Consider the following 27,437-nt stretch of genomic DNA (forward strand, 5'->3'; position numbering starts at 1 on the left):
GGGGTATTTACTTAATACCCAAGGGAAAGTATGGGGAGCATTCAAACAGCACTGACGATAATTTACTGTATCTGTTTAAGAAAGTCTTGTTCTTTTGTTCTCATCATCTCCCGCATTTTTAGTTTTCTGCAGTGTTTCCGCTAGTTTAGCTTTCCAAATACTTCTCACAATGAGAGGACTAATTTAACACTTCAGAAAACCTGCTGTTTAAGGTCGTTTTTGCTGGTGTTCAAAGATTCAGATCCATTTCAGTGGGGAAAAAGCTTGAAAGTTAGGAGCAGAAGGTATACTACTGTATCGTTGCTGATTTTCTTGCACTTCACTTGAGTGCTGAACTTATGCTTGAACGCAGAGTCCTCAAGTCAAACATTTTTTCTTTTTGCACTGTAAAGTTCATTCAAATGTATTGCCCTATTTCTCAAAATGTTACATTATGTGACTAGTAGAGCAATGCCTGTATACATAAAGATATGTGGAAGTATACGTAAAAAAGAGAAATTCCAAAGTGAAAAGGTGTTTATGTTTTTCAGCTGGATTTGACTTTGTACTCGCAGATATAAGATAATATGGTTTATGTCTTATGTGTTATTGAAATTGCAGATCCAAACAGAAGCTGTGAATTGTCGGAGAGCTTTGTGGCTTAATGTTGAATTTATTCCTCTTTCAGGTACAAGAGTGGCTATGTTTGAACTGTCAGATGCAGAGAGCGCTGGGGATGGATATGACCACACCACGTTCCAAGAGTCAGCAGCAGATTCACTCTCCTTCTCATCCAACCCAACCTGAGCCCAAACCTGAAGCTACCAATCAGCCCGCGCCTCAGCCTCAGCCTCAGCCTCACCCTCAGCCTCAACCTCAGCCTCAACCTCAGCCTCAGCCTCAACCCACTCCTCAAAAACAGCCTATGGCTCAGCCACATCCAGCGCCTGGCCCTACCAAACAGCCTGCCGCAGGTGGTCCCAGTCATCAACAACCCAAACTGCCTCCAGGGGCGGTCCCTCTCCCTGGAATGGCCAAGGCCCCATCCCAGCCAGATCTCTCTCGAGGCTCGCCTGCCCACCATCCCCAGCAACCCCGCCAGGATCAGACTCGCAGTGCTGGAAGCTCCCCATCACGACAGCCCCCTCCCCCCGAGCAGACATTTGGAAAGCTGTTTGGCTTCGGCGCTTCCCTTTTAAACCAGGCCAGCACTCTCATATCTGAGACCACTCAACCCCAGCAACAGCAGCAGCCCCCAAAACCGGCTCCCAAACCTGGGGGGCCTCCTGGTCCAGGACCCGGAGCAGGTAAATCTCCGGGACCGCCTGCACAACAAGGGCCACAACCCCCACCACAGCAGCAACAACGGCATGCTCCCCCTGAGTCTTCTAAACCCAGAGCCTCCTGTCCCCTCTGCAAGACTAACCTTAATATCGGCAACGCCTCTGAGGAACCCAACTACAACACCTGCACACAGTGCCACTCCCAGGTGTGCAACATGTGTGGATTCAATCCCACTCCACACCTAGTTGAGGTAAGGCTCCGAGTCAATTTGTCTTTGCTTCTTGTTTTTCAGCTATTCCACAGACAAAAGTTAGGCTTTGTTAAATTATTTATTGTTTTGTTTTTGTCGGTGGAGCCAGTTGTTGTTGTTGCTCACAGCAAAAACATGTAAATCCCAACCGAAGCCTTTCTGTCTTGAGCTTGCATCCTCTCCCTGTTCATGTTTACTCCAAATGCTGCTAAAGGGTCAGAAGGTTCTTTGTCATTATCCTGTTTCATACCTTTGCATTCACAGGCAAATCTCAACAAATGCAATTTTACTTAAAATTGTACTGAGGTCCTTATTTAGTTTAGTAATTCAAATCAGAAAGTGAGACTCACATTGTTCACAACTTCATTGCTCACAAAAGGATATTTTCCAAGCTTTAATTTGGGATGATTATATCTTAAAAACCTTAAATTCAGTTTAAGACCAACGGAAAAGGAATTTTCCGACAGAAAAATTGGCCCACTTAATACTTGATCAGGACTCCTTTTGAATGGATTATTACATCAATGTGGTGTAACACTGAAGTGATCAGCTGAGGTGTTGAGAAGGTTGCTTTAGTAGTTTTCTTGAAGGATGACACTTTAACTACAAAACTGAATTATTTATCCAGTATCCCTGCAAACAGTTGCACTGCTTTCATCGATTTAACTTGGTGTAGTAACGATGTTTGAACAAGTGGTGCTTGTGATGTGTTTTAAGCACTGCTCTGAAGAGCTTTGATTGGTTGCTGGTCTTCCTACGCCTGCCAAATTTCCTGCCAAGCTCCTCACAAAAACGATTCCCTACCTCATAAATGCTCCACAGGTTTTAGGTCAGGCCTGCTCAAACTATTCGCAGCAGTTGCCGTTGCTTCCCAAATCATTGCTTAGGGGGGAAACTTAATGCAGGATCTCCAAAAACTTCAATTTTGTGCCTCTCCACTCTTCCCCTGTAATCTTAACTTTTAAGGAAATCTTCACAAGGCTGTTATTATCTGTGCTACCTGTTGTCCTTTTTCTACTAAACCTTTTTTCTTCCTCTCATCTGTCCATTAAAATTCTTGGATACAGCACCCTATGAACTGCTAACTTCTTAAGCAATGCCCCTTTGTGACTTACCCTCATTGCAGAGGGAGTCAGTGACTCTACTGTACAATCGTCATGTCAGCAGTCTTCCTCATATTTGTGTGTATTGGTGTATTGCACTGTGTTTGATTAGAACTGATCATTTAAAAATATTGCAATGGATGTTTCCACAGAAGATTAACTGCTATTTGAGGTGTGAGCACCATATCAGTTATGCTGATTACTGTGGAATCACAACAGGTTTTCATGAAAGAAAGAAGAAAAACCTTCTCCATCCTCTTTCAGTGTGTCTTAGTCAGCACCTGCTGGGTTGTGCGCTGTCAGAGTCTTTCATCTAGGTAACAGAGTGAAGTCCAAGCTCTGACTCACCTCATCAGTGATTTTGGCCTGGGGCAGCACACAATATATGACCAGTCTGCAGGAAAAAGAGCCTTATTAAGGTCAATTAAATAGATTATCTTTGTATTTATTAGACACGCAGGGGCTATATTCCTCTTGTAAGGGCCTTCTCATTTTGTGTCATGGTGGGGGGTCTAGTTGGTAAAAACAGGGTCTTGCAATACCTTCCAGAGCCAGGCAATAACAGATTTTAATTATGCAAATCAAGTCCAATTGAATGATAGCAGTAATAACAGGGTTGCTACAGAGCGTTGGCTTTTTATGGGAATGTCTTGTCTTTCTAGGCATCTGGTTGTCACAGGCACTAGCAGAGGCCATTCATAGATCGCTATGGAAACAGAGAGATAATTTGTCTGTCAGCCATCCCCTTTCATGCTTGGCTGCTGCGATGCAGAATGTCTCCAAAAACTTTCACGCTGCTGCTGTTCTGTATTCAAGACAGATGTATTTGTTGGGTGTGTTTCGTTTCTGCTCCTTGAGCTACGGTCGGATACTTGCTTCAACACAAGGTGCATTTTCTATTGTTGTACTTTTTTCTCCTGCAAACTTCAGCTGGGTTGCTCAAGAGTGTGAAATAAAATTTTTAACATTTCTGAGACTTTTGTTTTTTACTTTCACTGGTTAGTGATATTTTGACTGTCAGTTTGACATACATCCATTCGTTCACTAAATGTTGTCATTTCTGTTTCTCTCCCTTTGTGTTTTCTTGGCAGTGTTGCATTAGTTTTAATGTGGGTGTGGTGACGTAGCTATAGCAGAAAAAGATGCACTATATCTACTGCTGCGTCTGATACTTTCTCTGCTTTTTCTCTTGGGTTTAAAGAATATTTGTCACATTCAGACTCAGGCTGGTATGAAAGTCTGTTGATATGATAACCTCAAGCAAAAATACCTCGGGTATTGACAGGATTGCAGAATAACATTAAATAAACATATTAAAACTGCCTGCTTTTAAAAACATAATTGGAAGCAGTACAACCACTGCTGGTAAAACAAAATCATTTATTGTTAAAGCTGCACAATGCATTGAGTCATAGCAATAATTAACAAAGATATGAAGTCAGCCAAATTACATGGAAGCAAGTTAAGCCTAGCATCACAGTAGGGAATAAAAGGGTTTGTTTTTAATGAGTCTGAACATAGCATGTAGGTATGTGTTATCTGGTTTTAATATTTCAGGAACTGCTGATCTGCTGGGACTCTCATACGACGATTTCTCAGGTTTACATAAAATGGTGTGAAAAAGAGAAAATGTCCAGTGAGCGGCAGTTCATGTCAGAACCATCTTTAAACCTACAACACATCAAACCTTGAATCACATGGGATGCAGAACCACAAGATGATAGTAGGTTCCACTTCAATCAGCTAGGAACAGGAAACTGAGGCTCCAAATTGCACATGCTCACAAAAATTGGTCCACAAGTGGAAAAATGTTTCCTGGTCCAATGACTCTTAGTTTCAGCTGCAACATTCAGATGCTAAGATCAGAATTTGGCTTAAACAACATAAAAGTATTGTTTTGTTATGCCTCAGTGTTCAGGCTTCTAGCTGTAGCAGCCTTTTTGTGTAAGAGCTACTTAAAGAGTGATGTTTCTCTCAGATAAACACACCCAAGCTGTGTTTATCTGTTTTAACTGCTGAAAAATATTCAGTTCAGTTCCATTCAATTCAGTTCACTTCAGTTTATTTGTATAAAGCCAATTTGCCACATTTGTCTCTGAAGCTGAAACTCAATGTTGCTTCTGTTAAGGTGTTAGGGGGAAAAAGTAAAGGTAGTGCTTCATGCTTGTTTCAGCAAGAGATGAAAAATATCAGTGACAATACCACCGTCAACACTGATGCCGATGATGCGAGTTGTCAATATTTTTGTCTTCAGCTCCTGTAATATCAATCATGCCATCAATGTTTGCACCTTGTTTTTCATCTGCTTCACTGGGCGCTGGATCGATGTTGATTTCACTTCTGTGCAAGTCATTGTACAAGCAGAGGTTTGCCTTCTGCACTTTAACACCATCAGCCTCTTCTCTTTTATTCAGTGCACTAAAAGGCAGCAAAAAGTAGCTGTGAAGATCTAAAAAATATGGTTATAAATTATGCTTCTCAATAAACTAAATTATCATCTAAAAGTGGATTGATTTTGGTAGTCCAGCCTAAAAATATGCTGATACAAAGTAATTGCCAGACAACAGATTTCAGCTTTTTATTTTGCAATGCAACGTTTCAGCACATCAAGCACATTTTAAAACCTGAGCAAATACAAAAATGCAATTTTTAAAGAAAAAAAAAAAAAGATACAAACCACCATTAAAAATTCTTAAGAAGGTTCTTCCCTATTCTCCGTTTTCTTTATTTGTCAGCAATGGCTTTGACATGGCACTGTAAACCCTTCTAGAGTTATAGACGTCACTAACTTTGTTTCTCATCTGATCTCAAGTTCCTTTAGATTTGGACATGATGTGTTGCTTTTTGGGATCTTTTAGAAATATTCAGTTTGAATAATTTCTTTATTGTGCAGGTTTAAAAGGAATCAGTCATGGGTGTGGTGAAACTTACCTCCGTTCTCCAAAAAATGAAGCTATCACAATTAATTCATGATTAATCAATTGAGGAGAGGCTATAGTATTTCACACAGGGTCAAGCTGTTTAGGTAACTTTTTTCCCCAATTTTACTACTTTCTGTATTTTTTCACGGTATATCTGTCTGACATGTATCCCAAATATATCTGTGAGGGAGTAAATAGTTTTTCACAGCACTCTTAGTTAGACACCAAATGCAGAATGAATAATTTGTTACGAAAAAGTGCTTAAATTAATGACAGCACTAACGTAGACATTTGTTTGGTTTATTGTTACACAAAATTGTGGCATCATATAATGATGACATTTATCCATTTTTGCATTATTCTTCTGGCGAGCTGTTGATGTGGGAAGTGTGTTGGTAAGTTAGTTTTGCATTTAGTAACAGATGTGGCCAAGAAACGGTTTGTTTTATTTTGTCGAATTCTCAACGCTAAAACAAATATAAATAATTGCCAGTCAAAATGATTTATTTTTTTAAAATGTATTTATTCAATACAAATTTCTAATATCTAGTTAAAATCACAACTGATTTTAATGCTACTGAATGTTTTTCTTTCCCTTCACGAAAATGGATTTATAGCAAAAGAAAAGGTTCCCTTTGAGAGCTGACAGCTAAGAAAATGGTTTTGTTAGAGAATGCCAGTGCTAACTGAGAGAAAACAGCAAGAGCGTGGGCTGAATTGAAAGTGCCATAACTTTGTTTTTGTATGTGTGAAAATAAATCAGCGTATAATAACTTCTGAAAACATTGATTTAATGAGCATTTATGCTCTTTTTCAGCGTCTAGCCCTCCCACATAATTTGAGAATTTATTAGCACATCATTTTTTGTGATGTTTTGTTGCATATGAGAATCAGATTATACTGGAAATATGTATAAAACTTCGTTTTCTGTCATGTAACTGGTGACACAATGCATAATTCATTTGAAGAGAATCAGGCTGAGCCGCATAAAAACACAGTCAGCTCCTTTTTGATCTCGGATGAGATGACGAGCGGCGGCGTCTGTGCGAGAACGAGTGGAAGAAACGGAGAAGGTGGGGGCAGGAAGGGATGAGGTGAAAGATTGTGGAGAAAGTGAGAATCAGAGCTAATGAGTGAAAGGAAACCAAATGTTTGTCACATTGCAAAATATTTCACATCAATTAGAGCTGCAACTCATGTGTGGCTCTGAGTAAATAAGACGTCCTTGTTTTGGGACTTTTACTCCCTTGTTATGCTTCTCAAGTAGATTAAAGCCCAAAGAGTGTCACTGCTTTTTCCCTTGGATTTGGCTGTAGATACGACATACGGTATTTTTACTGACGTGTCTGCTGCTCAGTCTGATTTCCAGCACTCTAAAGTCAAACCTCATTCCTAAATTTCTTCATTATTCTGTCATTTACCTTTATACTGCAGCCTAAGTACAGAGTTACAGGGTTGGTGCTCCACATTAGCTTTTCCTCAACTGTACGTACAGGTAGACGGAGGGATGTTGTAATTCATCATCCCTCAGAGCCCAGCAGTGGCAAACTGTATAGCAGTATTTCTTTCCTTGTCAGTTTTCCTATGTGGCTAAATTTTTCGTCCCTATGGTTTGGCAGGCGGTGTGCTTTGACTCTGCGTGTCTATTATTATGATAAAGAAGCCTGCCCTGTGTTTATAATGAGGTGGAAGCTCTGAGTGGGTCATAAATAAGGCAGTGAGCTTTTCACAGAACTCCAGAAAAGGTGTAGAGAAACAGAAAACATAGCTCATCAATATTTCAGACGGTCATTGTAAATAGTTCATGGGGTGTGGAACAGTAAGAGAACTGTTTGATTCCACATGTCAGACATGGTCGGTATGTGTCGATGTCTGAGTGAGCTGTATACGTCCATGCACAATATCTCTGAAGAGAAATGCACACGTGTACTTGCATGAGTCCATGGAAAGCTGTTAATTTAACTGTTGCATAAGATTTATGGGCGTATTAAACACCCTGCATACATAATTATTATTTTTCTACTTGGATCTGTGTAGGTCCAAAGTCAGTCCTCACAAGGGTTGGTATCATGCATGTTTTAGTTCTCTTCCTGGCTCAACACACCTGGAACAAATGATGGCTTGTTAGCAGGCCTCTGCACGACATTGACATGCTGAGGAGATGTAACTACCAACAGGGAGAAAACTGAAACATGCAGGAGTGACTTTGGATACCTCTCTGGCTTGGAGACCTTAAGATTTATCAGACTAATTTAAGTTAATACATAGAGTTGTAAATCCCCTTGATATTTTTCACATTTTGTCACAATGCAATCATAAAATTTCTCTAATAAATAAATATTTAAACATAGGCATTTTTTAAAAAAAACTGATTTATTGACTTGAATACTAGTTTTAGCTAGTAAATAAGTATTTACTAGCTAAAACTGTAAAAAATATTTATGTCTGGAAAAAGAAAGAGACCTCTGCACTGAACCAGAGTGCAGTGCATTGAAAACCTCGTGGTTATTTCACCAAATACTGATTTCTGAACTCTTTCTAAGTTAAAACATCAGCATTGTTGTTTCTAAATAAATATAAACTTGTTTTCTTTGCATTATTTGAGGTCTGAAAGCACTGCATCTTTTTTGTTATTTTGACCATTTCTCACTCTCTGTAAATAAATACTAAATTTTTGCTTGGAATTCCGGAGACATGTCAGTAGTTCATAGAATAAAAGAACAATGTTCATGTTACTCAAGCAAATACCTATATAAAGTAAAATCAGAGAAACTGATAATATTAAGTGGTCTCTTAATTTTTTCCAGAGCTGTATTTTTCTACTTTGCAGTTGTGTACAGGCTGTGGCTCAGTTAGACACTCAGTCTAAATGATTTGCAATCCCATAGTTGAGAGTTTGATTCCGGCTTCCTCCTGTGACATGTTAATGTGTGCTTTGGCAAGACACTTAACTCCAAGTTGCCTACTAATTTGTTCATTAGTATACATCTATGCATGTTTGTAAGTGCCACTGGGTGAATGTGGCTCTAAAGGGATTCATGAGTTCAGTTCATTTATCTTCTACTTTGTGTTACTCTGTCACATAACATCCCAATAAAACACAATGAAGTATGGAGTTGTATGGTGACAAAATGAGAAAAGATCCATTGGGTTATGAACAGATGTACTTTATGCTGAGTATCTATTCAGTAAACTCACTGAAAATAATCTGAGTTCAACTCACTAACCAGTCAGTGACTCATTCTTTCACTTTCCTACTGTAAGATCCAGCCATTGGTACCCAGAGGAAAGTATCTATACAGTGGCACACAAAAGCAGCCTCACTGTGTTATATGCACATCTTTGGCAGAGCAGCAGCCATTACTTTGCTTAGAAATGTATATTTAACTTCAGTCACACTATCTGCAGTAACTTAGTGCTATTTTTGGCTCATTTTTATATGTGCTGTGGGAGACATTTTGCTTTTTTCACCAGTTGTCAAAAAAAATTCCACTTAAGCGTTCAACCGTGAAAACATTTCTTTGTGCAAAGTAGCGTGGTGCTCATTTATCTGTCACTGAGAGAGGTATATCCTATCGAGGTGTCACATATTCAGGATTTCTCATTTTTAATTTGTATTCTTCCACACAGGACTGAGTGCCCTTGTAGATAAAGCAGGTATTTATAGAACATATGCAGAATGCGCACATATCTCTCAGATGGAGACTCAGTTTGGATGGACATGTCACTCTTATTCTCAAATGTCCTGAAAATGCTTTCTGAAGGTTGGCACCAGCCTGTGTCTCCCTCAGGAGTCTTATACAAAGCCAGATGGCAGGTGGCATCAGGCATCCGAAACTGCCGTGTTCATGCTGGTTGCTCCCAAAGTGACGATAGTGCCCCGTCACATGATTCAATCCCGCATCCGCTCCAAATCTGCTGGGTACTTCCTTCTATTACTTTAATATTATCTTCAAGAAGTCTGCTTACCACGCTGGAACAAAACACATACAACTTAATGAATAAGTATCTAATAGTAGATTCATTTTTGCTCTCAAGAGGGCCTGGAAACATGAACTTTGTTATAGTTATTTGCACAACAAGTAATTTGCACAGATATTATCTTTTGTTCTTAGTTTACAACGTATTTATATAGTGTCATTATAGCTCCAAACAAAACCAAAATGAAGTATTCACAGAAAGTACAACACATACAAAAACATGTCAATCAAAATAAGAGAAACCAAAATAATTTATAAGATGGCTAGAAAGGTGTTGGAGAAAAAAGGCGGTTATCAACTTGAGACTGAGTCTTGAGAACACTTTGAAAAGATTTTCTCTTTGCATCAGGCTTTAAGTCTCCATCAATAAATGTTCAGACGGAGGTTCAGTCATCTTGGATAGTTTACAACAGTAAAACTTTATTATTAAGACGATAAAATTGTTCCAATATATGCCAGTCCTGCCCAGAGCATAATAATGCAGACAGGCTTTCTGGTCATCTGTGTGGCGATTTTGTTGAAAACGACTGAAAGCTGGTTTAAGATAATGCAAGTCTGTACGGTTTAAGCCATCAGAGTACATCTTAGCACTTTTGGGAATATGTTGTTATTAATTTATGTGCTAATTATGACGAGTTTTGATTTGTGTTGATTTAGGCTTTGCATGTAAGAAGGCAGAGTGTCCATAAGTGACACAAGGAAAGCATTTCTTTGTGTGTCAAAGACAGAGACCAGAGTCACAGACTTGAGGCACTTTAATTGGAATACCAAAGAGTTCACACTTGACTTGTTGAGACTTGACTTGGACGTCTGGGACTCACATTCCATTAAATATTTTTATCTCATGTAATCATGGTTGAAAGCAAGCCATCATGTCAGACTAATGCCACAGCTCTGACAGGAGATGTCCATATGTTTCATTTATTAGTCAGGGACCTCCATGAACCGTGGGCTATTACTAACTCATAACAATTCATGTTAGTGATAGCTTTCTGATAATGACCATATGGATATTAACCTGAACTATGTATTAAATGATATGGATAATTTTAGAATCCATTTCAAAACCTCAATTTATCTCTGACATCATATCCTGTCACTGTTAAGGTAGCTTTAAATACTCCTCAAAAGCCAGAGCGGTGCTTAAAGCTATTTTAAAGACTTGACTTGGAGTTCCCCCTTGTCTACTTGAGATTTACTTTACTTGTTTGTTCCCCATAAAGTCTTGAGTATGGGCTTCGACTTGCCAAGTCAAATCTGAACTGGAAGCTTAAAGTTTTGGCTTTTAATTGGTCTTGCACCTCAAAGACTTGAAACCCAGACTTAACAAAAGACTTGTGAACATCTATGTATTTGTGAAAGTTTATTGTTACTCAAACCATATAAAGAGATAAGAAAATAAAAATCAGCTAAAAAACGTATTCTTTTCAATCTGCTCATGTGTCTTGAAGTTTTTTTGTTTTGTTTTGTTTGTGAGGCACTTTGTGATTTTTATCCTTTAAGGATGCTATATAAATAAAGTTTTACTTGTTAGCTAAATACATCCTGTAAATGTAGGCATCCACTTGGCAGTCCAGTCAAGTGAAATTAGATTTTTCATACCTTTTTAGAAATAAGAGACTAGTTATGAGTACATTAGAGGTTAAAATCTAATATTTAGTTGCAACGGTTAAATCTTACTGTCAGAGCAAGAAGCTAGGGAACATATAGGATAATGTCAAGGGACAGTCCACATGAGGACATTGCACTTGTGTGTGTAGAGAGGATGGGGGAGGGGTGGTCTTGACGAAAAAGCTAATAGTTGAGTGTTACTAATCCATGTTCAGTACGCGTAGTGATCCCCTTGAGTACAGGGCTTAACCCCACTACATCATCGTGAGGACTCACCCACACAAATAAATGTCATCTGAGAATAGTAAGCCATGTCAGATAATTAAACTGAGACAATGGCATTTTGGCTTCAGCTGATAACCACATCAGCTTGGGAGAGACTGAAACATGGAAGTATCATGAATCCTTTCATTTCTGATAAGCGTTGTTTGAATTTTATTCAGCGCAGTTAATAACATTTAGTGTGTTATTGTGCTGCCGTGTGACAGGAAGACGATGTACAGCAATGACTGCTTCCTGTTGAGATTATGTGGCACCCAGCACAGATGGCATGCTGGTTTGGAGGCTTAAATGCCACTCACTCTCCTCTGTGGGACCTTCGTTTTGGCATTGAGCTCTTGGCTCAGACTAAGTTGCATGCTCTTGGTCTTAACTTCTCTGTTCAGATGAAACACAAAGCATCTTCTTCTTTGCATTTAAGTTTTTCAGATATTTTGTTTCCTTTTCAAGTTATAATTCCATATTTTCCAGACAATAAGTCGCTCCTGAGAATAAGTTGCACTAGTCACATCAGTCAAGGAATGCAGCGTGAAGAGGGGAAAATCATAAATAAGTTGCAATTACTGAGGAATTGACAAACGTGAGTGGGGACCTCTTCCATATATAATCCGGTGACACATGGTCAGTTACCTGCTTTTCAACAATCTCCTAACTTTGGCTTGCAAGTCTGCTGGGAGTTTCTGAGACACTATGTTCTAAATCAAGGTAGTCAGGAACGACTCTGCACCACTAGTAAAGTGTGCAGCAGAGTGGAGACGCATGCAGCATTAAACCAAGGTGATAGAGAAGCATGAAGCAGTAACAAGAAATAGACCCGCCTGCAGTGCCATTTTTGTTCATCTCCTTAGTAACTACCAGTACATGGAGATGTAACTGAACTGTTAATAAGCTTCTCCTGGCACCATGTTCATTAAGTACCCATATGTGGACTCGTACCTCCAGCTTTAGCCATCTTGCTTTGAGCCCACGATTAACATTTAATGGATCAGTCTAAACTACGTCACGAAGAGGAAAAATATATACAAGTGACTATTAGTTGCAGGACCAGCCAGACAATGATAAAAGGAAACTAGAAAGGTGGTTCTGTTGTTATTTAGAACAAGATGTTTATGAGACACTCTCTAACCCTGTTGGTGCACAAGCAGCACCAATGGTGCTCTTGACGAATGACTACCTGAAAAAGACAGAGACCAGACTGAAATTGAATTACCCCTCCAGTTCTTTCCTGTTTTTCTGCAAATACCCTGTCTCTCTCACCTTGTGAGTAGATGTGCTTCAAGGCCTGCAAGTGACCTTAGCATTGGCTTAATCACCTCTTCAGAACTCATCATCTTCAAGGCCTGGTGGCGACGCTAACGAGCTTTAGCTATGCTCCAGGGGCTCCCGCCAGTGTAATGTCTATCCTCCCTGACAGAATCACAGAGGTGGGCTGGTGCAGTCTACCCACTACTAAAACTGTGCCTTTCTGTCTTAGCACATCACTTCACCCGCCTCATTGGTGCTCCGGCTCTCCTCTTGGCCGTGCAGCACCTCAGGCATGCAGCTTTTCCTTAAGGCTGGTATTGGGGCTGGGGGTTAGGGGAAAGCGCTCCGCAAGTACTAAAGGCTGGTGAGACAAATGTGAGATTATTGACGTGCAGTTGTATGCCGAGAAATACAGAAACACAGAGTGAAAGCAGGAGATTGAGAAACAAAATGAAAGAGATAAAGCTCACAGATTGCTCTGATATTACATTTAACTCCTTGCTAATCTTCTCACTGCTGCAGCTGTCATTCAGGAATGAAGATGATCAGATCAGTTGGTGAGGGTCTGAGCTCCTGCCGTTAGAAGTGGCCTTACAATTGTCACTATAAAGCATCAGTATAAAAAGTATGACTGCATGATAACCAGAGCAAGAAACCAGGAAGATTGTGTTCCCATTCCTCCATTAGTGAAGGCACTGCAGCTCCACCTCCAGCACCCCTACTGTAGATATTCCCCACATTGCGAAGTATTTCTCCTCTTGAAAATTTTCTATTTTTATTACATTAGAACCTCAAATTTTAATGTACTTTATTGGAATTTTATTAGATGAAGTAATCCAAAGTGACACATACATGTGACATGAAAAAAAGAGTTAAATGGTTTCAAATTGTTTTACAAACAAAAATCTGACATCCTATCATCCCTTTATTCAGATACCCATAAATAAAACCCAATGCAATGTTTTGCCTACAGAAACCACCTTAGGGTGTCTGCCAATTGTATTTTATATTAGTATATCTGTTTTGTGAAGGCATCAGAGTTTTTTTTTTTTTAAAAAATTAGAAAAAAAAAAAAAAAAAAAAAAAAAACATAATGAAGACCAATAAACAGAGCAGATGTGTCAGGGATAAAATTGTGGAAAAGTTTAAAGCAGGTTTGTTATAAAACACTTTGCTAAGCTTTAGACATCTCATACAGAACTTTTCAATCCATAATTTAAAAACACAACTGCAAAGCTACTATGATATTACCATCAACCTGAACTGCAACCTTGGACAAGAAGAGTATTATCCAATGTATTCAACTCTGGAAGAACTGCAGAAATCCACTGCTCAATTGAAACAAGATAATTATTAACATACTCCACAAATTTGTCCCTGTTGTAAGAAAGCCATATGAAGCTCCGTTTGCAGTTTCCCACATGCCTTGTAATGGAAACAGGAAACATTATTGAAAAAGGTGCTCTGTTCAGATTAGACCAGAACAGAGACTTTTGCCAAATACGCAAAATACACTGTGTGTGTGCGGAGCAAAACAAACTGCATATACAGTTTGTTTTCCGCCATGTTTCATTCATTTCATGAAACATGGTGGAAGCATCATAGAGACATGGAAACTGTTCAGAGTTTATGGAGAAAATAATGGAGCGTCAGTCCTAGATGAAAACCTGTTAGCCTGCAAAAGACTTCGCACAGGTTTGTCTTTCAGCAGGACAACACATCAGTCTCTAGACGTTCAAAGCTGGTGCAGACACACCATAAAAGTCATGCAGCTTTGATTGCAGTATTGACTCCGGGGTGATCAGTATATTTTCAAACAATACATCTCAAATTCTATGTGTAAAAATATATATAAAAAACAGATGTTATTCATTATAAGAAGCCAAATTCAAGTAATGATTTGCTCTATTTTGTGGAACAGATCTGTCTTAATAAATGCTTTCCAACAGATTCATAATCTGTTCTAATAGATGTAGAGCAACTTAATTAAAATCTCACAAAAATCCATCAAATTTTGAATATTTCTAACAAATAAATCACAAACTTTGATAAATTTGTATAAATTTGTCCTATTTTTTTCATGAAATATGTTTCATTTCCTTAACAATGCTATCTTTAATAGCTCCTAAGATGTCATATTAGATAATCCTTAATATGTGTCAGTCCTTATACTTCTTGTGCTTTGTAACAAGGTTTTTTTGCAGCTTGTAGATTTGCTGTTTGCTCTGGTTAGTTGGATTAAGCTCCCCTATAGACTGCAGTTTAAATATGCATGTGTGCATAGAGTGGGGGGTAATAAGAAACCTTTCTGTGAAACTCCCAGACTTGGATTAAAGTTGTCATTTTACCACATTCTGGCGATAGGTTACAGCTTGTGTAACTTGTCTTGTTTTCTGCAGTGCGGTCTGTGGATTGTATTTTATTGGCTCATGGTTGTAGCTTTTTCGTGGCAGGATTTGAAAATAATTCAGAGCAAAGGAAAAAGGCTGATTAACTTGTCCTTGAGACTGACATATGGGACAAGATGAGATGTATGGGTTGTGTATGGGTTGACAAAACTTTGCTTGCAGTGTAAAGAGGACTTGTTTCGCTGTGTTTACTGCAGTTTCATTGTCCTCCTGCGTGACAGACGTACATAACAGGCATACCTTTTATTAGGGACATTGTCTATGTTATGATTTCGGCTTGGACGACTTTTGCAAGATGCAAATCACAGTCTTCATTACACATGGTATTTACTTATGATTATCTATATGATTCTGCAGATTCTGCATCTTATCTGTATGTAAAAGAATCATAGTCTGTTTTCATTAACACAGGATGGCACAAGTATGTTTTATGTTTCATACAGGAGAAGTTGGTTTGCATAGCTTTTTTATTATTAAATTAAATCATCATCTGTTAACGGCATCTTTATATACCTGGGTTTTTGCAGTCTGATATAAACATGTTGTTAATGACCTATACTGTATTGGTGTGGCAATTAAAGCAAAAAACAAAACAAAAAAAAACCCAAAACAAACAAACAATCAAAAAAAACCCTGAAGAAATCTACTGGAGGGCAGCTATTGTTCAAAGCACTGGGCATGGGATTACTAATCTACTATTGGATGCTCCAAACAAGATGCACTGTTATCAACCTGTTCATGTTCTGTATCTGATGTAATCTCATTTAACCAAGCAGCATTTCTGTATTCATTTATTTCACTGCTTTTAGGTCAGTGGGTAAATTACAGCCTGCAAATCTGGGGATCAGTGGATGAAATGGGCAATAAAACTATGCAGTCAAGCAAAACACAAAAAGGTGTATTCTCTGAAATTCTGTGCTGTTACTCAAAAGAGCTTTTAAGTTTTTATGGGGATGTTTCTGAGAAATAATTTAAACTTTTTAAATGTTTCCCGGCCAATCTAGCAGAGATGAGTAATAATATGAAAAACCGTGGAAGCAGTCAGCATTAAGCACCATTAAGCTGTCAATGTCGAAATGCTTGAAGTCCATGAAGTGTCTGAACAGATAGAGAATTTGAGAAATGCTATAATAAAAAATGTTGCGTCTTTGTCAACAGTAAAAGAGGTGATGAGTTCCTATAAGGGCTTTTGTAGAAGTACCTCCTACCTTTTGTTATAGTTTATACAACAGCTATTCTGATATTAACAGTTTAGATTATTCAGGGTTTGAGCTTCAGCACATTCAATTTGAGTTACATAATGGATGCTTAAAATAATGTGCCAAGTCTCAGGTTTAATTTAGACATGTTTGCGTATGTAGAGCCTTGGCTGCTAAATGATGGATACAAAGGGAATCTGGTTTGCCAAACTCCAAATAACCTATTCTACCCAAAAGGTGTTCACAATGCTTTGAAATTGAAGAGCAATAGTTTTGAGAGAGAGAGCAGGATATCATTTGCATTTTTAAAAGAACCTTGAGATCGTCACATTCTTCTCAATAACACTCTTGTTTTTTTTTTCTCAGCAAGAAAGAAGAGTGTAAGTTTGATCTTCCAGAAGATACAAACACAAGGGCAAATCTAACCTGCAGTTTGAAAGGGTACCACAGAAAATAAATTAGGTTTACATTCAAATGTTCCTATTATGAAACTAGGATTGGGAGTTATACACTTTGTGATGTTGACCTGTAATTTTAAGCCATGTTTGTAGTTATTATGATTAAAATATCAGGGAGTCAAAATGTCATGTATGAACTTTTTTTAGTCAAAATGGGCTTGCCAACATAAACTATAGGTGCTGTTAAGGGACACATCAGGGTTGTAGTGAGTAAGTGTGTGTTAACATGATGCGAAATTGCTAAGAAATCAGCAGTGACATTAGAAAGTAATTCAAAAGAGTCTATGAGTCCACGTGGTATTCTACACTGAGAAATGTTTTTCAAAAATGTAATACATTTTAATTAGTAGCCTGTCTTTCCAGAAACAGAATTTCCACAAATCCAACCCAAAGTCTAATTACTTAGAGAGTTTGGTAAAAAACAAACAAAACAAAAAAACAGCTTCATATCAGCCTCTGCTTCAGTGAGCAACAACTATGGATTATTTGCGGTTCTTTCAAAAAGAAAAGACTTATTGTTGTTTGGCCTCAAGGCATTGCGCCACATTTCACAAAAACCAAAAACAGCATATCCACTAAAACACCTCATAACAGCTGTCTACTCTGGTGGTAGATGGGTTATGACTTGGCCCTGTTTTACAGCCAAAGCCTCTAGATGCCTTGCAGTCACAGGGTTGATTCCACATTCTGTATCTTTATTTTAAGGTCAAATGTGAGATCATAAGTCCGACAACTAAAGCAGGGTTTTCATCAAAACAAATATACTTAATCCTGCTGCATGTCTACAACAGAATAGTGAGAGAAAAATATTTAAAGTTTTGCATTGAAACCCATCATAGTCAAGACAACCTTATTAAAGCTTTATTCTCCTCCTCAACTTCCAATTTTTGAGGAAAATGAATAGTGTCACTTTGTGAGTGGTACTTACTTGAATAGATTTGGCTTGAGTTCATTGCGGACCCTTTTACATTATTTCTTTGGATCAAAACGAAAAAAAAAATGAACAGGACATTTAAATTTCCATAAGAAAACTTTGCAGAATTGTTTTATTTAAGACAGTCTGGTGAGTTTTCAACTATAAGCAGCCTGTTTAAGGCCATATCACAGCATCTCAATCAAATTTATGTCTGGACTTTGACTAGATCGCTCCAAAAGCTTCATGGTAGTTCTACACCCATAACATTTGACTGTAACTATGAAGTTTTGTTTTTCTTTTTGTGTTATTGTTGCATCAGATGTCAATTTTACTTAGTCTCGTTCTTCATGTTGAATGATGAACACTGGCCTTAGAGATTTCTGACCTTAACTGAGCACATGCAGTGCTGTGACCTTTGCTGTGACCTCCTGGATGAGACGTTGATGCAGTCCTACGGTAAATTTGTTAGACCAGACGCCTCTGAGATGGTTCATCACAGCTCCATGTTTTCTTTAGGGGGGTAAAATGACTCTCATCTTAGTTCACTGGAATCCCGAAGCCTTAAGAATTGTGCAATCCTTTTTATATTGAAAGATGTCTGTGACTTTCTCAGACTGTCACAAACTTCCTTAGATTCAACATATTTTTATTTTTATACCTTTCCTCCTGCTTCATGTTGACAATTTCTACTGAAGTAATACTGCATATTGATTCAAAAACCCTAATTTAGACTGTGAATTTCAACATAATTTTGTTTTTCAGAGTTAAGTTTTGATTTACCAGAGGGTGAAGGCTTATTTAAATAGGACAATATGTATATGTAGATTTTTTTCCCCTAATAATTGAAAACATTATTTGAAAACTAGGTTTTGAATTTATTTGGTTTATCTGAGTCAGATGTTAAATTGGTTTGATGACCTGAAACATGCAAGTCCTACAGAAAAGTAAATACAGAAACAACCTGTTGGGGGACAAATCCTTTTTCACATCACTGTGAACAAATTAAATTTTGCAATAGCCTCTAATAATCACCAATACTGTTTACTGGTTGTCGTATAAATGTTACATTTAGTTTGAAGTGATGCCTGTCAAGAAAATATTTGACTATGTTTAACTCTGATGGAGTGTTACCTCTCAGCTTTCATATTTAACCAAATACATTTCTAACTTACAACTTTGCAAGGTATGCTAAATATCGTTGATTTATTATAGAAGAGAAGCAATTACTGATCTGTAGAAAGTTAATAAGGACAATATCAGTTTTTTTAAATATACAAACTGTGTCCAAATATAAAACACGACCAATAAAATCAAATTTATATCTTCACATGTGGCTAAAAATAGATTTTTTTTTTGTCTTTTAAGGTTTAAAATACCTCAGCGCTCTCCAGATGGTTTCTAATTATACTCTGAGATTCCTTCTATACAGACAAGACATTTACCCCCCAGCGTGGACAGGCCACATGTGTTTACTGGACAAAAAGAGGGCACCTGTAACCCACGTTGAAACAAACAGAAACAGACACAATATGTAAATAAAGAGCAGAGAACATGACCTGAGCCTGTGTTACTCTGACCCTGAAGGGACAGCAGAGACCCGCACGCTTAATCGCCCATGACATATTGTTGACCTGCAGGAACACACTGGAGGAGTCACACAAACACACACACCCCCCCACCACACACACAAATATATCACGTGCAGAGTGCCACTGTTTTGGAAACCTCTAATCTAATCTGCGCCTGCACACACCTTGGGATAGGACTTATTATTAGTACACTTCAATTGCCATTTTAGAACAAGGGAAAGGGGAAATTCTAACACCTATCTATTTAAAACTTTTTGTGTTTTCAATTAATTCTGTCAACATCAAGAATGAAACCATATTTTTGCTTAACCTGATACTAGTTTGGAAATGTTACTTTAATAAACATTGTCTCAGTGTCTACAAATAAAACTGACTCAGTAGCCTATAAATAACCGAGCCTGTGACCTTGAAGTTGTTGGATGGCAAGAACATCCCATAAAAGATACTGGCAGTTTTATCTCCGCTTCACTTTGTGTCATTGGCTTGTCATTGTCTTCTAAATCTATTCTGTAATCACTCCTTGAATGGTTCATCAGACTGTACATGAGTGTCTGTGATCATACCCCAGTCCTGCTTGCTCAATGGATGATCCTTCATTTCCTCTCTAATCCAGAGTCCTCACCATGTGACCCCATTGAAGGAGTACCGGGGGATTGACCTATATACCTGCTGACTCTTACTAACCTGTCACAACTATGCCGTGGTTCAGCCTGGCACACTGCTGAGACATGTGCTCGGTCATGCTACCTGCTGCGCGTTAAACCACTGCTCATTCAAGCCGTGCATAATAGAAATCGATGCAGTGGCTTAATAGTTTCCCACGGGGCTTTGACAAAAGATATGTAGTGATCCATTTTGATTTTCAGTACTTTGAAAACCACTTAACATTTCTATATAACTACTGTATAATCTTTAGTTGTAACCTATTGTATTTTAAGTGCTATAGTAATAGAAATGACACATGGTTTTCATAGGCTATGTGAAAATTTAAATCTGTGGTGTGCATTTGAATTCAGAGCCACTGAAACATTATGTTATTTAGCCACAATTCACAGCAGTTAAATTTTGTTTAAGCTTGTCAGTCACTTCATAGGCAAACCTTCACCCCATTAGCAGGTCTGCAGCTGCTTACAGTTTTTTTTTTTTTACATAATTGCCCTCTATTTAACCCTAATAGTTCCAGCTGAAGACAAAAAATCATCCCCACAGCATTATGCTACCATTGCTGTGTTTTCAGAGTGATGTGCAGTGTTTGCTTACTGTCATAATTATAATTTTGCATGAATGCATTATTGCATAGTTCAGGGGACCCTCATTCAAATATTTGCAGCAATCATGCAAGAGGACTGCCAATGGCTTGTGGCAAACTGCTAGCAGAACTTCATCAAAAATTGCATCAATTGGCACCTTTTGCACACATTACATGCATTGTTCTAAAGTGTGCTAGAACAAAACACATCATTGGAATTCACCATTGCACAGTTTTATCAGCAGTATTTGCTTCTTATTAGAAAAGGTTAAAAAAAGAAAACATTGGGTGCCACACCTTGGGGCGTCGCCCGCCGATCTGACTCTGCCAGTCTGTGTTTGATAGGAAATTATGGAAGCTTATTTTTACACAAGCATCTTATGTGGCTTTATGTCCTTTATTTCCTTTGTTTTTATAATTATCTCCTAATTTGCAATACCTCAATAAAATCTCACTAAACGGCATTGAGGTTTTGTAGTTTTAGCAAGACAAAATGCGGAAAAGATCAAAGGGGATGAATATTTTTCTAACACACCATATTTTGAAATATTCACCATGTTTTTATTGGTTGTAAATTTACAAAACACTGAATGCAACCTCTCCACTTTCTGTTTTTAGGTATATGCATACACCCATGTGGTGTGGAATCATATTTTTCTCTCCTGCAACGATGCGTTTCTGGGCCAAAAACACATTGGGATATTTTCCTCCTCACCAAAACTCATACCTGTTTGGTGTCACACCCATGTGCAAGTGTTAGTTAATAATTCACACTGACCCTCTGCTCCCCTGACCTTCACTTGTTACAAATTAATTATAACCTCCTTCGTTGTATGCCTCATTAATCTCTGTGAGGGACATAACTCGCAGGATTAAAATGATGATTTCTGCCTTTGGCGTTGCAAAGGACCGTTGCGCTCCTTTGAATTATGCTTTGTTGCTCCTTTAAAGGTTGTGGACGTGGCATCAGGTTTTGTTTTTGCCGTGTCCAAAATGATTTATATTCAGGCAACAGGATGACCAAAGCTGTGTTGATGGGATAGATAACTGGGCTGTTGTATTTTTGCAGCTAAGTAGTGTAAGGAGAACAGACAAAATAAATTTGGCTCTAGAGGATGACATATGATGTATGACTGTGCTGCTGCACATGATTTATTATGACTGTGCATACTGTAACTGTCATGGTCCCACAACTCCTGTTTTATTTTTAATATGACAACCTCAGCTGTAACTTATGTGTGTACAGAAAATGTTGCACCTCACTCCGACCAACATTTTATTCATAGACATTCGGCATCATAACATTTAAATGCACTATTGTGTCAATGATTGGCTGCCTCAAACTGAAAGGACCGTCCTCTTTCCTGCAGGTAATGATCACCTAAAATACAACATCTCAATGAGATATGTGACTGCTTTTAATGATGGCTGACATTTCTTGCTCACAGCTTGTTGTCAGGTCCTGGCAGAGGCACCATGTGGAGAACTGACTCTCGCTGTGAGCTGACTGACAGTAAGAGGGCAAAAACTGAGACTGTGAAGCTTACACACAAGTGCTGCTACATGAGTTCTTTGACTTTTTGGGCTAGAAAATATAAATATGTCTGTATGTATTAAAAGTAAATTTGGGCAGTGGTATGAAGAATGCAAACTAAAATTGATTTTGAAAGTAAAAAAGTTTGACTTTAAGGATGTAGTGTTTGGTTTATAGGTCTTGGGGTTCATGTTGATGTGTGTGTGAGAGAGCATGTGTGTACACTCCCAGAGACTGTAAGTCTCTTTGTGAATGAACTCTCTGACTCCCTCCATGGGCAGGAAGTGGTAAAGCTTGTTTCACTTGTCACTTGCAGTCTGTGCACTTTTTTGGAGATATTTCTGTGTTTGTTCCTTGAAGTTGAAGAAAATGGTTCTCAATTTCGGCTAATAGCCAGCATTTTTAGTTGAAGTTTTAATGAAACACCAAAAATGACAGAATGATTTTCACTTCTGTAATTTGATGGCAAAGGGTAGATTTAGATCTGTAATTCGAACAAGAATTGTTTCAGTAAATACATTCAAAAGCTGTAACTCATATTTTGTAGATACATTACATATAGTTATTATTTCAAGTGTTTATTTCGGTAAATTTTAACAATTCAGGCTTACAGCTAATGAAAAGCAAATATTCTAGAAAAAGGAGAACATTGTATAAGGTCATTAAAATAAGTTTTTTAAAATACAGAAATGTTGGCCAATGGTAGAAGTATGTCCTTGTACTACATAGTATATGCAAACAATACTTGGTTGAGGCTCCTTTTGCATAATTTACTGGAGTAATGCTGCAAGATATGGAGGTGATCAGCCTGTGGCTCTGCTGATGTGTTAAATAAGATGAGGTTGATTTAGTAGCGACCTGAAGCCTGATGTGTCATCTGGCTCTTGAGAGGTCAGCTTGATACATTAAAGCAGGTATTAGTTTGTGGCAGTGTTGGCAGATGAAAAGTGCAACGTAGCATCTCCATAAAGGTTTACAGCAGAAGGAAACATGAAGGTCCAGACAATCTCCTGGCAGATAACTGATAACTGCACTGATTTTGAATTTGATAAAACACAGTGGCAAATTCATTGTGAAAACTTTACATTAAACCTCAAGCTGCTCGGCTTCTGTACCTCTTAACTTTTCTTATGGACTCCGACACCTTGATTTTTAAGTGAAATGCAAACTTAACTTTCATCTAAAAGAGGACTATGGATCACTGAGCAACAGTCCAGAGGTCGTCACATCCAGGCCTGCAGATCTGGTGTCCTGCAACTATTACATGTGTCTTTGCTTCAATACACATTAGTTAAGTAATCAGTTCATTGGCAGGACTGTGGATAACTTGATTCCATTCAGCCATTTGATTCTGGTGTGTTGGACCAGGGTCACATCTAAAATTTGCAGGATACCCTGCACACTTTTTGAATCTTTCCTAAACTTTTGGATGAACTATGCATCACAATTCTCTCAAGGCTCCAATTCCCCCATTATTTCTGCACTTTTCTCTACCACACTTTTTCTTTCCATTCAGTCTTTCATTAATATTCTTGTACACATCACTCTGGAAACAGCCAGCTTCTTTAACTTTTTTTTTTCATCTAACCTTCTTGTGGAAGTCATTGGTCATTCCTATGACTGCATAGGCCATTTGAACTCTGTTTTAAACCTTTGATTCCCAGAGTCTTTTGGATCAGTGCCATTGCCCTAAACAAAGGGGGCTTTTGGTAAATACCTTCTTTATTAGTCTTATTTAATACACTTATTTCCTGAGAAATTAAAGTTTTCAAAATTAGCAAAAATAATTGCATGATATACATAAGTCTGTCTGAACACAAGTTTCACTTTTAAAACCAAATTATTGAATAAATGAACCTTTCAGTATTTCTCAGATTTACTGAGATGTACCTGTATTCCAGATGTTTCTGACTAAAGTTGTAAAAATAAAACAATTATTTAGAGATTTAATGTATTGATCTAATTAGTTATGTGTGATATATACATGTAATTTCACACATGAATATGTAATCTAAGATGTATTACACCAAGTGATGGGACAGCGTCTTAGTGGAAACCGTCCTAGCAAAGTTTTTTCTAGTTGCTGTATTATACTAGATACCTGCTTTCATAAAGATAAACTGGTACATTATTGCTGAAAGTTAAAAATGCATGTAAAAATGAAATAGTTTTTAAACAAGACATGGAAACAAATATATGCATAATACCACAACTAAATAAATGGAAACAAAATGCAAATCTAAAATGATTTACTTCAGAAGTAATGTCTCATTATTTCTACTTTTTAAAATATTGACTATAGAAGAGAAACTGTTTAAAGAAAGCTTTTACAAATCCAATCAGAGAGAAAGAAATATGTACATTAATGTGGTAACCGGTTTATAGTAACTCTTTTGGTATCCTTTTAAAGGATTATCTGCCTTAACTTGCCTCCATAGTCCTTGCAGGATTTGATTTTATGACCCATGACTTTGTGGTTTTCTTTTGCTTTTACTGCTTTGTCAGTATTTTCAGGGAGTAGGAAGCCATCATTTTCTATTCTATACATTTTTTCATTGTTTCTTCTTTTGGTTTAGAGTGAGAGAGAGAAGAGAGAGAGAAAAAAAAAAACAGCCTTTAAAACTTGCATCAGTCAAAACTGAAATTGATTTAGCTGTATTGTAAATCTCATTCAAATGATTGAAACATTTTAAAGGGATTTGCGTCAGAAAATAATAGGCATTTGGTCAGGTTTTTAGAACAATGACTATGTTGTGATACTATTGCTGAAATAATTTGTGACTATAATATTAATTAAGGTTAAGATGCCTTTTCTGGACGTCCATGATCACCGTGTCCCTCAATCTTCCTGAGCTTAAGCCTCTCAGCTACCAAACATCTGCACCAGGTCTGATGGAAAATTAGAGTCCATCCAACTGCAACTGTCCATCCAACTGATGTATTGCATCCACATGATGCAATGCTTCATAGGGATGCAGATGTCCATCATGTATTGGACAGTTGTTTATGTGGCTTCATCACATAGCAAATGTGGAATTAAATCGCTTTCCCTGTAGAGAACATGTAATCGCAGCACAGTGACATGGTTGATATCCCTGTTAGGTCTTGTGTTCAAATCCCAGACCGGCGTCTTTCTCCTTAGGTATGGGTGTGTGCATGCATGGTTGTTTGTCCTTGTCTGTCCCCTTGTTGCCCTGCGATGGACTGGCGACCTGACAGGGTGTTCCCCATCAGAAGCCCTCATGACCCCACAAGGAATAAGCATGTTGGATAATCGATGGATGGATGGTTCAACTTTAAGGTATTGGTAATAGCTGCATTGCGACTAGATGCTGAGATGCCACTAGCAACAATGGAGCAGCTGCCCATTGGGGTGCACTTCAAAGAGCATGTTTAAGTCAAATGAAGTGTAATAAAAGGAAAGTGCTTGCTGAGAAATACTGCTGCTCTAATAGGCAGGCTTGCAATGACAAGTACATTTTGTACTTTTGTTTACTTTAAATATAAAGTTTGAGGAAATTTTAAAGCCTACACCTAACATTGGTAATTAGAATGCGCTTCTTGTTGTATTGTTGAGCTATGATATAGAGTCTATATGGAAAATAAAGGCAAGTCAGTGTTTCACCAGGATATGTGAGATCAGGGAACTCTCTACTGTTGGGTGATATAAACTTACTAAAGATTCCTGCTGGATAGATCCTGAAATTGTGCCCTTGCCAAGTTCTACTAATGGCAGCAAAAGCACTTGGGATTTATTGGCAATGAAGTACACTGAGCGCATCTGCAGCACCCGGATTGTTTTCTCTTTGGAGTTTCTTCCTCTCTGTCTCTGCTCTATCTCCTGACAAAAAAAAGTTGTTTCCTTGCAGATTTTCTCTTATACAGGTAGAACACATGCACATATTCATCTCAAGAAAAAGCAAGAAACTAGAAAATGGTGACATGCAAAATGTTAGAGTTTAACAACTTGCTAATGAAGCGTTTTCCTCTGCTGGTTTGAAATTCAGGAAGTTGAGCTGTAAATGTGGTTAAATCCTCTCTGTAATGTGCCCCAGTATTGCTAGCAGTCAGACACACTCGTGTGAGACTTGATGTCTGTTTTTGTAAAACTGTATTAACTTTTTTTTTATATATATATATCTGCAGTTTGAAGCATCTATGCTGTTTGTGGTTGATCACTTACAGAAAACTAAATAGCACCTAAACTGGAGTTTAGCTTCTCCTTATTTTGGTTTCATTTATTTAGCTCCTATTATGTTTGTTTTTGTTTTATTCAACATTAATAAAGCTGCCAATAAATCACAATTTTTTGAACAGGTAGTTTCTTTTGATCTTTTGATACAATGCATTAAAAACTGATTTATAGCCCTTTTACTTTCCCCTCACGTTGCTACCTTACAACTGCAAATGTTAATGTATTTTACTGTCATAGACCAATAAAGACATGGTGCATGATTTCAAAGTGTTTTATGAAGCCCTCAGAGCTTGATTTATTACAAAAAATTAATGACCAAGCAGCATCATGAAGACCAAGGATTACAGTATAGGTCAGGGATGTTTAAAGCAGGGTTAGGTTATAAAAGAATGTCTCAAGGTTTGTACGTATCACAGTGCAGTGTTCATTCAATCTAATCTAATATGGCACATTTGCAAACTTCTCCATCTTCCTAACCTGACAGGCTGGATGCAGAGAGCATTAATCAGAAAGGTCTACGGTACCTGTGCTCAGGTGGGAGAATCTGCTGATGGGACACCTATCAGTCGCACACTTCACAGATCATACATTACATGTCACAATTTTTAGATTTCAATTTTTAGAAAATGCTATAAAACCATGGGTCCTTTCCCTTTCGCTTTGCAGTTAGGTGATTATGGTCTACGGCTTTAAATCCCTTTAAAATCCCTTTTCTTTGTAGTTGTAACGTGAGGCGACTGAAACTCTGCCAGTACAAGCTATAAAACTCAGTGTAGGCATATGGGATCCATACTTTACTTGCCGATCACCTCCGCAGACACATGTTTAAGTCAGATGTGCACTCAAGCTCAAATCAGCACACTCAGCAGGCCAACAGACATTGTACATGTGAGCGGCGCTGTAATATCTCAGCAGGCTCCAGTTAGAGTGAGATCAATCTGTGAAATGGGGTCAATCTCTCCGACCTTTACCCGCTAGTCACTCACAATGTTCAATCTCTCCTTATTTTAAAAGTGAAAGGGCAGCGTCTCGGGCTGCGAGCCATCTGGATGGAGCATTACTACAAAAATGTCCAGGGTATTCACCTTATATCATGACCAAGCCAGCATCACACTCTGATTGCTCTTCCAACTTCAGTCATGGAGCTGAATTGATATTTTACATTGCATCAAATGCAACAAAAGGCTTTCTCCTCAGCTGCTTTGTTCTCGGAGACTGAAACTCTGCCAGTACCTTG

General features: G+C 38.1%; 1 protein-coding gene across 6 annotated transcripts in view; it reads left to right on the top strand.

Annotated features, from left to right (window-relative positions):
* The window catches only part of bsnb (bassoon (presynaptic cytomatrix protein) b), a 92,233-nt gene that overhangs the window by 35,276 nt on the left and 29,520 nt on the right, over nucleotides 1–27,437 (top strand). For all 6 annotated transcript variants that reach the window (XM_016671740.1, XM_016671742.1, XM_016671738.1 and 3 more), the window contains exon 3: nucleotides 668–1,513. In XM_016671740.1, coding sequence (XP_016527226.1) covers nucleotides 668–1,513 — 846 coding nt within the window. The remainder of the gene's footprint in view (nucleotides 1–667; nucleotides 1,514–27,437) is intronic.

This window comes from Poecilia formosa, unplaced genomic scaffold (assembly GCF_000485575.1).
Source record: "Poecilia formosa unplaced genomic scaffold, Poecilia_formosa-5.1.2 Scaffold2, whole genome shotgun sequence".
Lineage (NCBI taxonomy): Eukaryota > Metazoa > Chordata > Actinopteri > Cyprinodontiformes > Poeciliidae > Poecilia > Poecilia formosa.